The 15,371-nt window shown below is 42.4% G+C and overlaps 1 protein-coding gene across 6 annotated transcripts in view; it reads right to left on the bottom strand.

Moving 5' to 3' along the window:
* Nucleotides 1–11,277, bottom strand: part of pip (heparan sulfate 2-O-sulfotransferase pipe) — a 39,343-nt gene extending 28,066 nt beyond the window's left edge. For 2 of the 6 annotated variants that reach the window (XM_087357124.1, XM_022064380.2), the window contains exons 1-2: nucleotides 7,722–7,795; nucleotides 6,137–6,359 (exon numbers count right to left, since the gene is read on the bottom strand). Coding sequence is in view for 1 of the 6 variants with exons in the window: in XM_022064378.2 (XP_021920070.2) it covers nucleotides 11,119–11,177 (59 nt within the window). In the remaining 5 variants the exon portion in view is untranslated. Of the gene's footprint in view, nucleotides 1–6,136; nucleotides 6,360–7,721; nucleotides 7,816–11,118 lie in introns of those variants that run through there. The other 4 variants (XM_087357123.1, XM_022064379.2, XM_022064378.2 and 1 more) reach the window with 3 other exon arrangements.
* Nucleotides 11,278–15,371: the final 4,094 nt, after the last annotated feature.

Below are 15,371 nucleotides of genomic sequence, written 5' to 3'. Positions count from 1 at the left end.
ACGCCCGAAAATGTTACGAAGATTCGGCAGGCCATTCACGAAGATCGACGTCGTACCATCAACGACTTGTGCGACATTGTTGGGATAGGCTATGGGACCTGTCAGCTGATTCTAAAGGAAGAATTCCACACGCGACGCATCCTGTCTGAGGACCAGAAGCAGAATCGACTTCTCGTTTGTCAGGAGCTCAAAGACCTTGCAAGAACCGACCCCAACTTCCTTTCTAAGCTCCGTGTGTCTTCTTCCTCTTCCCAAAGATGAAAATTCAGCTAAAGGGAAGGAGATTTGAGACGATAGAAGAGATTCAGGCAGAATCGCAGATGGTGCTTGACAGGCTGACAAAGAAAGATTTCCAGGGATGCTTCCAGACTTGGCAGCGGCGCTGGGATCGTTGTGTTCACTCCCAGGGGAACTACTTCGAGGGTGATGGATGAATTTAATACCTGAAATAAGTGTACGGGTTTTTATACGCGCAGTCTGGAAACCTTTCGATCGCACCTCGTATACAGAATTTCTGTGGGAGACTCCTAGAAACCAGCCACTTAGAAGACCAAGAATGAGATGGGGGTACCAATCAGATAATAGGTAAATAAGTTTCTGAGTAACTGGTTCAGAATTGGCCTTTTGGGTTCTACTGACAGAGAGTTAGGAAAGAAGCTAACACGTACTAAGATGGTTTGTACGTCGACCCATGTAGTACAGTGAAGATACTATGTGGTCTCGGTACAAGGAAATATCCTTCTCTCTTTCTGTTATTAAAAACAACGAAATTCACATAGCGCACTCTTTATTGTGAAACTATAAAACATGTTTTCTAATAGCAAGAGACTTTCCCTTCAACTTTCTCATTTAATATAATTTTAGTTTGATGAAACTCTTTCATCAGTTTGAGAAGATATTCAGGGTACTTATTGGATTGTTTTGACAAGCAATTACTCGTTGCTTCGTATTATATTTGTCGCCAAATGAAACATTTAAAAGCGCTGTTACTGCATCAGATACCAAACCGGCTCTGACAAGTGTGAGAATGAAGTTTTGAAATTCACTTACTGCACTTACAAACCTTTGACATAAAAAGCAACCATATACTGCATCTAGAACATTTGTATTCGCATATCCATAAATAACCGTTAAAATTCCGAAACGAATGTTGACCATCTTTATGAAGTACTGGTTTTTTTCCTACGAAACTTCTGTACGCAATCAATACATACTACAACGCAGCGTTTTAATGACCTCCAGGAAATTCGGCCGGTAATTTTTAGTGTTGCCTTCCGCAAAGTAAATTGTATGAGATTTATGGAAGTGATATGCTATATAAATGTGCGTGTGGTCATAATCTCGACATTACACGTTCACTGCTAATCTGCTATCTGTAAGAACATACCTTACTTGCGTTTCCTTATGAGTTTCAAATTTCTGCCGGGTTACTGCCTACCCAACTAAAGTTTTCTGTGGCTTCGGGCGAATTCGAACATAGATCCTGGAAACAGGACACGACATCCTATTTCCATGTCTTTACCCCTTCACTTTTCTTGATCAGACTCTCATCTTATTCGGCGTTATACCATCTCTGCATTAGGAACAGCTTCGTCAAACTTCAGAATCGATATCTGAGGCTTTCATGGCGATAAAATTGTGGGTTTTGGTCTTGTAGGTGCTCACTAATGTTTTCGCGATGTAATGTATCACCTCTTTCCCCCCGAAGATGTAGGCGACACGTCTTTCAAAAGTCGGTAACCCACCTTATAACACTAAACACCGTCACAACCTAAATACCACAATTCACAACCTAAGAATTTAGGCAGATTCATCATGAACACAAGCAAATAGGCATTGCCTTAAGTGTGTTGTTTGAACACAAAATCACAGGGCCCAAAGGGCGCGTGTTTTGCGGGTAACATAGATTCAAGGCATCTCCCTGGCACAACGCGCATACCAAGAGAGACGCATCTCATAAACTGACGGTAAGCCTGAAAACAGCGAGATTCGTCTTCTGTCTTCACAGGGAAATCCTTAGTTATTCATTATCTTAACCAAACCATAATCAACTTTCTCTTCCAGAGGAGGTTCTATGAAGTGAAGGAAAAGAAAAGTATAAGACGGCTTGGGGCGGATCCCTTGTGAGTTGCATGTCTCAATGGTCTTGATGCTGGTTTGCCCACCAAAACCTCTTCTTTCCCATGCGAGCTACATGCCCTGACAATCTCATCCTCCTTGACTTGATCTGTCTAATTACATTTGGTGGTAAGTACAACCTACGAAGTTGCTCATTATGCAAGTTTCTCCGGCCTCCTGGTAATTCATCCCTCTTGGGTTTAAATATAATCCTCAGCATCCTGTTCTCAAATACCTCAGTCTACGAAGATTTCTGTCTTCTGGGTTGTTGCACTGTGTAGTATGGTCGATGTTTACCAACATTTCAGAGGTCATACTGCCTCCGTCATCAGGGCGATTCTTAGTTTGAAGATGGCTGTCTTCTGGGTTGTTGCGCTGTGTAGTCTGGTCGATGTTTACCAACATTTCAGAGGTCATACTGCCTCCGTCATCAGGGCGATTCTTAGTTTGAAGATGGCTGTCTTCTGGGTTGTTGCGCTGTGTAGTCTGGTCGATGTTTACCAACATTTCAGAGGTCATACTGCCTCCGTCATCAGGGTGATTCTTAGTTTGAAGATGGCTGTCTTCTGGGTTGTTGCGCCGTGTAGTCTGGTCGATGTTTACCAACATTTCAGAGGTCATACTGCCTCCGTCATCAGGGTGATTCTTAGTTTGAAGATGGCTGTCTTCTGGGTTGTTGCGCTGTGTAGTCTGGTCGATGTTTACCAACATTTCAGAGGTCATACTGCCTCCGTCATCAGGGCGATTCTTAGTTTGAAGATGGCTGTCTTCTGGGTTGTTGCGCTGTGTAGTCTGGTCGATGTTTACCAACATTTCAGAGGTCATACTGCCTCCGTCATCAGGGTGATTCTTAGTTTGAAGATGGCTGTCTTCTGGGTTGTTGCGCCGTGTAGTCTGGTCGATGTTTACCAACATTTCAGAGGTCATACTGCCTCCGTCATCAGGGCGATTCTTAGTTTGAAGATGGCTGTCTTCTGGGTTGTTGCGCTGTGTAGTCTGGTCGATGTTTACCAACATTTCAGAGGTCATACTGCCTCCGTCATCAGGGCGATTCTTAGTATGAAGATTTCTGTCTTCTGGGTTGTTGCGCTGTGTAGTCTGGTCGATGTTTGCCTCCGTCATGAGGGCGATTCATCGCCCTGATGACGGAGGCAGTATGACCTTTGAAACGTTGGTAAACATCGACCAGACTACGCAGCGCAATAACCCAGAAGACAGAAATCTTCATAATCACCGCTGTGAAAACCTCAAGTCTTACACCTCAGTCTATGTTCCTCCTTTAGTGTCAGAGACCAAGTTTCAAACCCATATAAAACTACGGGCAAAATTGTAGTTTCTTATATTTTAATCTTTACTTTTGTAGAGAGCAGACGAGAGGGCGAAAGGACGCATACGTTATGCAAAAACGAAACGCGTTAATTTAAGCCACTTGGTAATATAGTGCGTTGAAAATCGGTTTGGGCTTCACATAAAACAGTGAATAAACGAATAGTAGATTAGATCTGATGTCTTTTTCTTTTTTGCGAGCTGGGCGGTAAGCAAGCGTGGACCGCAGTTCACGATTTGTTTGGCTGAAATTTATATAAGAGCGAGGAGGCCTTGATTCGCAAACTTTTCGACTCGCATTTACGTTCCGCTCTGCTGGGCAGCTAACATCTGTGACATTGCAAATACCTTGCCACGGTCACAAGGAAGAGTTTGGTGCTCATTACTGGAGCAAATTGCAGCTAGCAGTCACAGCTCGCGCACGAAGAATGTAGCTCCACCTGAATACGTTCCTTGCACAAAGTACAGGAAGATAACGTATAATGAGTCTGCAAGTTTCTTCTACAACAATGTTCATCACATTTTAATAAAATTATCCAGTAAAGTTAAAAACTTTAAGTTTTCTCTTGAATATAATTTTGGTCCATATGTGGTGGTTAGGAATGCAATTTTAATGTGGACAAGCAATACCAAATTTTGTCCACATTTATCAAATGATTTCGCAAACGAAAGACGCAAAAGAATCCTCTCATTATGCCTTCACTTTATAAGATTTCTATAAAGTATGCATGAAACATATTTAATTTCTATATGTCAAATACATATTTTTAGCGTGCAGTAAAGCGTAAATTATAGACCCATCTCTAAATTTATATCTTTTCCCGGTCACATGATTCTTAAAAGGGTGAGAATACGCCATTCTGTCTGGAAACGATTTCATTTCACTCTCTCCGTATTTGCCAAGGATTACCGGTAGAGCCAGTTATATAAACCCTCTGGAATAAATGTTTTCGTGTGGCAATCAACGAAATACGGTGTTTTTGTTTGAATGTTAAAACAATCGGGTTGTCATATTGAACTAAAAGCTATTTTTTAACATTTTAGACTAAATCCGATAGAGAAATCATTTTGATTCAAAAATCACACGTTTAGATAACGTTTTGCTCATTTTATCATTTCATCCTCTTGTCTTCAGTTTAAGATTATAGGACTCAGCCCAACATTGGACCGAAATATAATTTCTGCAAATGTCGCACTGAGCTAAAGTAAACAGCAGGCAGGCACAACGAGGAACATCAGATCTGTAAGGTCACACAAGGGCTCTGGACAACGCCAGGCCTTCCGTTACCTAATAACAGTCATAGACTCAAGACAATTCAATACATTGACACAGTTTCCAACTAAAAATGAAAAAGGCCGTGTTTACTGATTCTTTTTGTGGTTTTACTCAGACTCTCTAGGCATATTATTATTGCACAGTACTACCTGATTTCCTAGTCGTGGTCCGAGGCGCGTGAGGGAAGTACTGCAGCAGCAGTTGGAAGCTGTTTTACGTATGCCTGAAGACAGCGCTAATGAGGAGGAAGGTAATGCAACTAATCCAAGGAGCGTGACCCTTTAATAGCTCCACGTGCCTGCTCTGTGCTAGTAGCCTCAAGAAAACCCACCGAATGCGTAAGACTAGAACGGTGATTAATTTATTTCGGCGACATACTCGCAGTCTAAACGTACGTAGTTAAAAGCGCCTTTACACCACCTGAGAATGCGGTTCTTTGTTTGAGATTTCAGGTTCTCACGACGATCATTATGAAGATGGATGTCCTACGGCATGATGCAGCGTGTAGTCTTGTAGACGTTTCAGAGACGCTTACTATTGCCTTGAACAAGAACCTCTGAAACGTCGGTAAACGTCTACCAGACTACACGGCGCAACAACCAAGAAGACAGCCACATTCGTACCTCACCGCCGTGATAACCTTAAATCCTACATCACGAGGAAAAAAAAACTTACATTATGAGTTCGCTTTATACACTGGGTTCAAACAAAGCATTAAAAAGTTCAAGAGCTTTAAGTTTTACAGTCGTGATCAGGCACTGTGACTTCATTTGCTAGAATACGTTTTGTTGAACAGAAACAATGCAAGTAACCATGAACACTGCTGGCCTGAGAGCAGAAAAGCGTAAAGCAAAATTATGTCATTGCTTGGGTCACTCGATAAAGCAATCTCTCCGAAACATTTAACCTTCATGGCCCAACGAGGAACCACATAGTCACAATTATAACGCTGTAGACATGTATTTATAAGGTACAAGGATCAATGTAGACCCGCAGGACGACTATTGTGAGTGAAAGCTTCGTATTTTAAGCTCCTCTAGAATAAATTCCACGTGGTACCATTCTACCTACCAAAACACTTCGCACAGTATGTAAATTTCGAGTCAGGTTTCCACGAGAGTCGCTATTTATTACTAACCAATGATCTGAAGCAGACATCCCAACAAGAGCAAAGGTATACGATGTGTCATATACCACAACGTACCAAATACTAACTTTAAAATAACGAGTTTTAAAAGCATAACGTAATATACTGCTTTTGATTTGTGACGTCACGAGTTAAAACCTGGCTCTGCAGACAAAATATCCAAATTTTCGGTAAAAGAAACGTAAAAGTAAAAAAAAGTAAAAAGTAAATCTGTCCCACTATACGCCATGTAGGCGTTTGAGGGGAGAGAGATTGTAGCTTATACTCACTCTTAACCTGGGCACTTGATGGGTGTGAGTGGTCAGAGTCGCGTCGCGGCCGAACTTTACCCCCGGGAAAGGACCCCAGTACCCATTGGATAGGAGGCTGGGTGGACTCCAGAGCCGGTCTGGATGCAGAGGCTACAGGAAAACTTCTGTCTCCACGCCGGGGATAGAACCCCGGTCGTCCAATCTGTAGCCAGTCACTACACCGACTGAGTTAACTCGGCTCCTAAGCAAAAGGAAGGTGAGAGATAAAAGGCTGAGAATGCGTTCAGAAAATCAGTGAGCTTCAAAGCGAACGCTTCTTCGCCCTCGGAAGTAGGAAGAGATTTCAGTTGCCGGAATGGACAGGAAGGACCTGGCCTTCTCACGGGCCCTGCCCTTGTTAGTGTTATCCAACGCTCGTTTGGGAAATGGCATAACCTTCCGTTCAAACCATCAGGACAAATTATCTATAGCCTTGTTCAAAGTTACACAGTACCGTATCCCACAGAATCCTTCACTTATGGAATAGCAGTGAAGTAATTTCTGTGAAAACCTTGTTCTCTCGTGAACACAATAATGAGCCTTAAAAAGCAGCTGTCTTTTCTACACCGGTAGAATAGCTGCAGATTGTTCAGGAAACCTTCGCCATAGAATTTTACACACGGCATGAATAAAGGTTGTCCATTTATTTAAACACTACGCCATGAAGATGTACGTATGGGGAAGTTGGAGTAAAACTCCACGCATTTTTAACCTCGGCACCGTATGAATATGAGTGGTGAGATTCACATTCCGGCTGTTTTATTCCTGGCGAAAAAGCCCCGATATCCACTGGCAAGGAAGCTGAGTGGGCCTAAGACCCCAACCTGGACTTGGCGGTATAGAAAAATCCCTGCCGGGAATCGAAGCCTCTCTAATCTTAGCAATTTACAGAAGGAGCTCAAGATAGAGTGTGGTTACTTTGACATGCTCTGTGCATGCTCTGTTCAGTACCAATTTCAACTGTAATTCTCTTCCTCGCACGCAGTGTGCACTAACTGAATGGTTCGTTCGAACTAGTAATTTATATTCAGTCAAAATGGACAATATAATACGACACGGTGTTTACATACCATTAACACAAACTTTTATTATTGAAGTCGCCCTTGCTGCAATACCGACATATGCAGTTTGTCACGATGTGCTTCGACCATGTTGGTCATCTTCAGACAACTGACTGGACTGTCAGAATGACGTATTCAATTATGAGTTCTAACAGTGCGGCTTTAACTGTAGTAAATATAACAGCATAAAGAGCAGAAGAATATATAACAGTTTCTTATAGACGGATGTCGGGATGTGCTAATTACTCGAGATGTTAGCTGGGGTAGCACTCGTGGTCGAAACATTATTGGATTCCTAGAATACGCCTAACGAATGAAAATAACAAGAAAAGTAAGAAATGTGTATAATGAGATAACAACAAGGACGGGGGTTATGAGGATATATACATGAAGCGGAGTGCAGAACTGAGTTTACAATAGCGTGTAATCAGAACTAACAATGTAAACAAATCGCATATTGCACAAGTATTCAATTACAAAGACGGCTAGAGGAACTTGCTTACCTGGACGGAGGTTACTTCAGTTATAAACCGGACGCCACAACAAAATGGAGCGAAATGAGGAGTTACAAGGATGGAGAGAATGTGCTAACGTCATGTGGTCAGATTAGTAGTTCGAATATTGGGTTATAGGTGTCAGCATCGACATGGTGAAGCAGGTGACCTGTTTCTATAGTTTCATAAATATGGTGATTTTCTAGTGTGATGAGAAAAGGGTCTTTACGTTTGGATACTGAGGATCTGCCGTGTCTTCTAACGCAGCTCAGCAAACCCAATTTAAAAATGTCAAGGCTCCCAGACCAAATAGCTACTGTATCTTCTGCTCTTCGTCATATGGGAATCCGCTATCTCATCTTCGAGGCTTTGAATCCCCCCTCTCATCATGTTAAAGCATCTATGCACGAACATCTTTGTTACTGCATTAAGAACATTTTTTATACATAACTGGAGTGTTGCATTGCCACAACATTATGCACACGTACGTATAGAACATAATGAAACCCATATTCCTACACGGTTTTGGCTGTACTAACTTAGTCATGTCCTAATGTTTTGTGTATTTAAATTATTTTAATATATTTTACTCTATGCTGTTATATTTACTACAGTTAAAGCCGCACTGTTAGAACTCATAATTGAATACGTCATTCTGACAGTCCAGTCAGTTGTCTGAAGATGACCAACATGGTCGAAGCACATCGTGACAAACTGCATATGTCGGTATTGCAGCAAGGGCGACTTCAATAATAAAAGTTTGTGTTAATGGTATGGAAACACCGTGTCGTATTATATTGTCCATTTTGACTAAATAGAAACTACTAGTTTAAGACTACTAAGATGAGAAGTAATCTTCAGTCTTCTGCCTCTGAAACCCAGGATAGAGCTCCTCTGATCCACTGTGCTAATTGAATAGGATCGGGGGGGGGGGGGGGGGGGGGAAAGGCTTTTGTTCTTGTTGACCTAGCATGGCGTTACAGGGTTTACGTGAAGGAACTATGTTGCCGTTATGTAGACTCGTATTACACAAGTGGATAAATTTTCTGGATCACATAATTGTAATTGCCCCGTTTATATACAAAACGTTTACTTCATACAAATGTTTGCATCCGTGTAATTAATTACAATGGCGTGATTTTATAACACTATGCCAGTGGGCCGCAGACATGGACGATGTTAACAGTGTGAACTGCGTTATAGGAAAACGTAAGACTGCATCTTTCACAGATGTGTGTAACAAATACTGTCAAATTTCATAATTAATGCCACGAAAGGGTTCGACTACAATATTGCACTGATGAGAGAGTCCACGGCCACTGACCAATCACCTCTTTCTAGTGCCGAGATAAAAATGCATGGAACTACGCCTCCGCTGCTCCGCGCACCATAAATTATAAGCCTGTTATTTAATTCAACACAAATAATCTCTATAGATAATAAATATTCATTCTGTTGCAAAGAACAAACATACAGCACGTGTCACTAACCTAATAACAAACAAATGCGTGTTACAAATATCCACACTTGCATGAACAGGCCCTACGCAGTCTGAAACACGGATTCACGTGGCTTTGATTCTTCAGCTGCTTCCATTAAGACGGAGTTAGGATGATGGTGTGAAACCGAACTCATGTCGTGAGCTACCAATGCAATGCAGAACGTAAGGCATGAAATCAAACGCCGCGGTGCAGCTATTAGTACTCTTGTTTCAAGCCCCGGGTTTGATTCTTCGCATGGAGTCCGATGTGTGTTTTATCGTGGTTTTTCCTCACTACATCGAGACAAATGCCACGACATATCTTAAAATACGCCGCTACGATTATCTTCCACTCTTTTTACAGTCATAGTCTTATTCAATGGCATTTAACCCAAGCAGATAAAATATTAATAAAACAAAATAAAATATAAGATAATGTGTGAAATAATGTAACCTCGCGAAGCATCGCCTGGAATAAACATCAGTCTTCAAAAATTAATTTTACTAAATGTTATTGCCACGGGAACAATGGATTGATCTTCTGGTTAGTAATCAGGCCCACTGCTATAAATGTCACGAATATTAGGTCCCGTGCTGTATACAACAGTTGTAAGTATTAATTTAAATTATTCTCCTTTTTTATTCTTTTGGTAATCACGGATTTGGGTCCGGCTTCTTCCGACACTGTGCTCATTTCCTAGTGGTGATTCCTTGTTTCAATATGTTCTGGTTTGTGCTGTTGATCAGATTTAAGAAACCATTTTGTTTATAATCAGATACACACATGATTATAAACAAATATTTTGTTTGGTCTTCAAGATACAACATAAATTTTAATGTCGAATATTTATCACTTTCTGGTTTCCTTATACATGAATGTTTCTGGCTCCTGCACTGGTGGACGTATATTTTATTACAGTAAAATATACTGGAGCGTGGAAAGTTTAGAATCGAAATAACGTAATTACCAAAAGTTAAAATATAATCCTGTAGGATTTGAGGTTCTCACGGGGGTGTCCGGAAGTGGATGTCTTCTGGCTTGTAGCTCTGGGTAGTCTGGTAAAAGTTTATCTATGTCTCAGAGATAATTGCTACAACCCCGAAGACAGCCATCTTCAAACATAATTCTATTATACCATTAATTTTTAATCTTTCTTTATATTGACGTTCAATCACAAAACTAGATTATTACGGCCCCAAAACGTTTTAATATAAAAGCTAGAAATCTCAATGGGATATTTTTTTCTGATGTCCCAATTTATTCAAAGACGAGCAGCTTTCCATTTGATAAAAGTAAATCTGAACATCTGAGTCATCAACTTGTCAGCATACAAATTTGGTATGCGATCGATCAGTTATCGTCATCAGATCGAACTATTTTCCGAGACTGCCTTATCTTTATTTTCCATATTTATAAAGAATTTCCTCAATAAATTTTTAAACCTCCTAACGCCTGTGACCATCTTACAATTCTCGACCCTCGATTGAATGACACTGTTGTTCCCAGCTTACAAGTTTGCGCTTTCGCCATGTTGGTATTGTTGGCCGGGTGGCGGGATTCAGGGCACTACGATGAGATGATCTCCAGAAGCACAATATCCACACCTGGTGTCACGAAAATCAGTGTTGTGTCCCCAATATTTATTTTCCGCGGGGTGTCAGACTTTCGAGGGCTGGGATCGTGGATTCCAATCCGGTTCTGGGCCTGCGTATTGCTGTGTTATTTTGTCCTCTAAATGCAGAGGCCTTGCAATGGCCCGACCTCACCCCCTCTTTCTCAAGGACCCTATCAAATGCTAAAAGATATCATTTTTAATTTTTAGTTCTGAAGCAAAGCGGGGCAGAGGGCTTAATGCCCAGAGGTTGAAAAAAGAATGATGACATCCGTAACTGAAACAAAAGACGGATAAAGAGTTAAGGACTCACCTTTTAGGGACGGAAATCCGCCGCTGTCGGAACATGCTGTCCGCAGGACGCGCCAGCATCCCACACTCACAACACTCGATTGTCGGCCGTCGACCGCCCGACCTCAACCTTGTCCGCCGTAACACTTTTCACAGAACCGTCCACCCAGCTGGTAGCTGCAGGAGTAAGACGCTGCAGATCTTGGTCTTCCTCACGGTCGGACACGGAAAACCGCTACATCATTGCGCATGCGCTGACAGTTGGCCTGATTTTTTGAGCAAGTGTAGTTTCTTGTGTGTTTCATTCACGTATGAGGAAGGTACGGTACATTTCAGATTGCTCGTCGACACGATCTGTTGTCGGTCAAGAATGAAATGCCGTAACGGAGACAAGAAACTTTTCTAGTTCTGCGCCAAGTATTGAAATTCATGGAACTATGGATGCTGAATTGTAACACTCGGTAATTTCTTTGTGTATGCTGTCTGTCCACCATTTTTGAGTGAACGAATATAACATCGCGGTGTGGCGGTCAGCACTTGTGTCACGAGTGCTGGACGGATTTCAATTCAAAATTATTTTAACGAAATTAAAATAAACAAGACCAGAAAGGCGTACTCTTTGCAGCACATTACAATTTATCCCTAAGGAACGCATGCCCCAGAAGGGCTGTAGCACCCTGGCTGGTCAAGCCACTATGGGGGCAGTCCCGATGTTGCCAGGGCCAGGGTGATCTAGCCTCTGGGCGACAAAACCCAGAGAGGGCAAGCTATGGGAACCATATCTTGTGGACAGAGACCCGAAGAGAGGTAAATATAAGGGGGCAAATGTCTTTGGGGAAAGAGCCCCACTTGGAAAAACCCTGATGCGGAAGACCCAGGTGGGGCAAGAAGCATCCTGAGAGTGCAAGTTCTTGGGTTCACATGACCCTTTGGGGGCGCCTTGAGGGTTGCCTTGTTCCTAGGGGGCGGCTGGGGGGTACCTGAAAGACACGACAGACAGGTAGACAGACAGACATGATCGGTCTCATAAGGTGTTCGTTTACGTTGAAGCATAAAGAAAAGTGACAATTTTTAACTAAAGGATCTGGCCGGAGCTCATAACTGACCTCTTGTTTCCATTTATTGTCAAGGCAAGAATGCAAGGAACTTTCCCTCCAGTCTTGATGGCGTGGTTCTCAAGCACAGGAATAGCTTCACCCTTGTATACGCTATTCGCCTTTTACTTTTATAATGTGCGCACTTCCAAAAACTATGCATTTCCTTTTATGACACAATACAATAAGTTACAGAAACAAACAGGCGCTCGAAACACTGACACCAATGAATCCATACCGCATCGTTGCTGCTAAAAGGGTCAAGACCGGAAAGCCTTTAAAATTCGTTCTAACGATCACATACCTACTGCTTCGCATTCGATATCAAGTCTTGACCGACAGAATAAACTTCTTGAGTCTCTCCAGAAAAATGTTCGAATATTGCCTTAAAGTAGGGCACGACAGGTTCCAACCACGTCATTCTTAAACAACCCCTCACCTCTCGTTTCACTGTTGTTGTCCTTTCTGCCCTCAGCTTACCCGCCGACAGTCGAACCGCTCCACCGCATTTCGGCATCGTGCTTAAAACAGAGCATTTGCTCGACTTTAAATTCTTAAGTACATAAATAAGAGAATACGGTAATCAGGTTTGAAACATTTCAGCTTTGCAACGCGCATCCTCAATCAGGAACATTTGCCCGCAAAGCACTGCTCTCAAATCCGCCAGCACAGATACACTGTTCAACGGCGCAGAGTACTGGCTGCCTGGAGATGATTTCTTCGGTTAAGCAAGAAAATGTTCAGGTTGATATCCTTAACGATCCTCATTTGTCTTTCCGTGACACATCGCCTGTCATGGGTCTTCATTTGTCCATATAGCCATGATGGCAAAATGAGGATACAAAGCGGTTTCTCACTGTCAGAACTTTGTTTAACGACATACCAACAGATTATTTTGTTTGCGGAATCATTCCAACCGCTGGGGACATCTGTGATAACGCAGTCAGTGAAGTGACTGGTTATGGTCTGGGAGACTAGGTTTCGATTACCGAAAGGGTAGATGTATGTTTATAAAATTGGACTGAATAGAATGTAAAACACATTAATATTCATAAAATATACTTTGATGCTTGTGCAAATACAATTATATTAATCCATTACCAAACTAACCAGCTAAGGGCTAGACAACTTGGAATTATTTTCCTGCGGGGGTGTACCATTCTACCACCTCTATTACAGGTCGGTTTTAGGAACCACCCAGTCTCTATTCATTGTGTGCCCCGCGGGCTTAGGTGCCCGGAACATGATGAACACTCACATCCAATGCCAACTAAGAGAATGCATGGAGCTTCGCTTTCACTTCACCTACATGGTTTCATGATGTGACTCTTCATCTCTACTATATTTCAAATGCGTTTGTGTCGCGCCGCGTCTGATGTCAAAACTTACAATTCAGGACGATTTAAAGTTGATAACCTCAAACAATGAAACGGTCAACAGCTTCCCGTTGCTCAACATTGTAACCTTGTAGGCATGTTCTTTGTGAACATTTATAACACGCAAGTGTACAGAGGAGCACGCGTGGAAATTTAAAGCGGACCGTTTCACTTTCTCCGGTCGCAGGGCGTGACACAGCCTCTGGACCGGAGCAAGCTGACCAGTGTCTTCGTGTGGTCCGCTGAAATGTTGAACACGTTCATTTACGAGGTCAGTGCACCCTCTGGCCCAGAACACAGCGTCACGAAAATAAACGTGTTACGGGCGTTGGTTCCTCTTCTGTGCTTTCTTTTTTGCTTTCTTCCTTTGAAATTTATTTAACGGTAAGCTACTTTATCATTTGTAGGAACGGTGCGTCCTTAAATAAGTTTTTAACATTAACATGAGGACAGAGACTTGAGCTGAGTGAGGAAGACAAGAAGAAACTCAGTTAAGACAGTTCACTGCCGGGATTCAAACTTAATATGTTCCGAAATGAGACTGACGCGCGTGACTTGAGTTCGAGATGTATCCAGTTTTAATTCCGGCCGGTCTTCGAGACATTCCCGTGGCATAAATTCTTTGGAGGCCCAGCACTCCAGTTGAGTAACCAATAAGGATTGCTTTAAGTAAAACTACGAGTTAATTAACGACATCAAGGGAGTCTATGGTAAGTAAGGTCCAATCAAGGGGATTAAAATTCAGTTCTTAAGGTGGGATGACTCCAGCTGTAAGAAGACAGTTGGAGAAGGCAAACGTAACTTGGTAGTAACAATGACAGCATGAGACCTATAGGAAATTAATTGCGATAATCCAGAATTTTAATTTCCCAAAGGAATGAAATGCATCAGGTAAGTTGAACTTGCAGATCAATCTATGTTCCCGCCTCTGAGTCTGGCACTGGACCATGGGAGAAAAGAGTCATCAGGTAGGACTTCAAACAGGCGGAGAGGAAGAAGCATTTCCCATGTGACTTGGCATCGGTACGAATCAGTACACTCTAGCAACGTGGTCGGGACTTTTCATGGTCAACCCTGACCTAGTTAGTTCATGCAGCAGCATAACTACATGTTTTGTTCCGTCACATCATACGGAAGGGGCATTTAGTGCGCTCTGCACCCAGTGAGAGAGACTGTGACCAGCCCCTTTGCGAATACAAGTATTTGTAATTAGACTTACTTCAGTCTTCTTGTATGTTTTATGTAACGACTTCCACGTCATTTGTGATGAGGTTGCCGGATAATGCCTGCAGCGTGGAGTGGGGACCAGACGAGATTACAGAACCACTTTCTCGATACCATCCCGCCCTGCTTCAATGTGGGTCACCATTCTTGCGTATACAGAAAAGAGACATGTTAGGAAATGTATGCACTGTTATTGCCTCTAGATTTTCAATTTGTGAGTTCTCTCTCACAAGTAGTATTGTATTAAGTCGTCAATTAGTTTGACTTTTCCGAATAGCCCCAGTAGCATCAGAATTGTCTGAGGTCAATGACCTTCTGCATGGGCTGGTGTATGACTGGGTGGTGACATCACAGAGATCCCCTCATGCGGTTGCGTGTGAGGGGTGCCTAGCGTCTATCTGGCCGGGAATTTTCCCAAGAGCCTTTTACGGCGATGAAGATTTTAAATCTGGTCTTTTGGGTTATGATTCAGTGTAGTCTTGTAGGTGGTTACCAACCTTCCGAATGAACTTACAGTTTCTATCTTCAGGGTACTCTGAACTACCTACATGACTACAAACAGCTATAATCCAGAACAGCAC

Source organism: Zootermopsis nevadensis, unplaced genomic scaffold, assembly GCF_977971745.1.
Source record: "Zootermopsis nevadensis isolate Lab colony 2312 unplaced genomic scaffold, Znev_1.0 Znev_ptg000028l, whole genome shotgun sequence".
Classification (NCBI taxonomy): Eukaryota; Metazoa; Arthropoda; class Insecta; order Blattodea; family Termopsidae; genus Zootermopsis; species Zootermopsis nevadensis.
The sequence above is the reverse complement of the archived record's forward strand: the minus strand, read 5'-3'. Positions and strand labels throughout refer to the sequence as shown.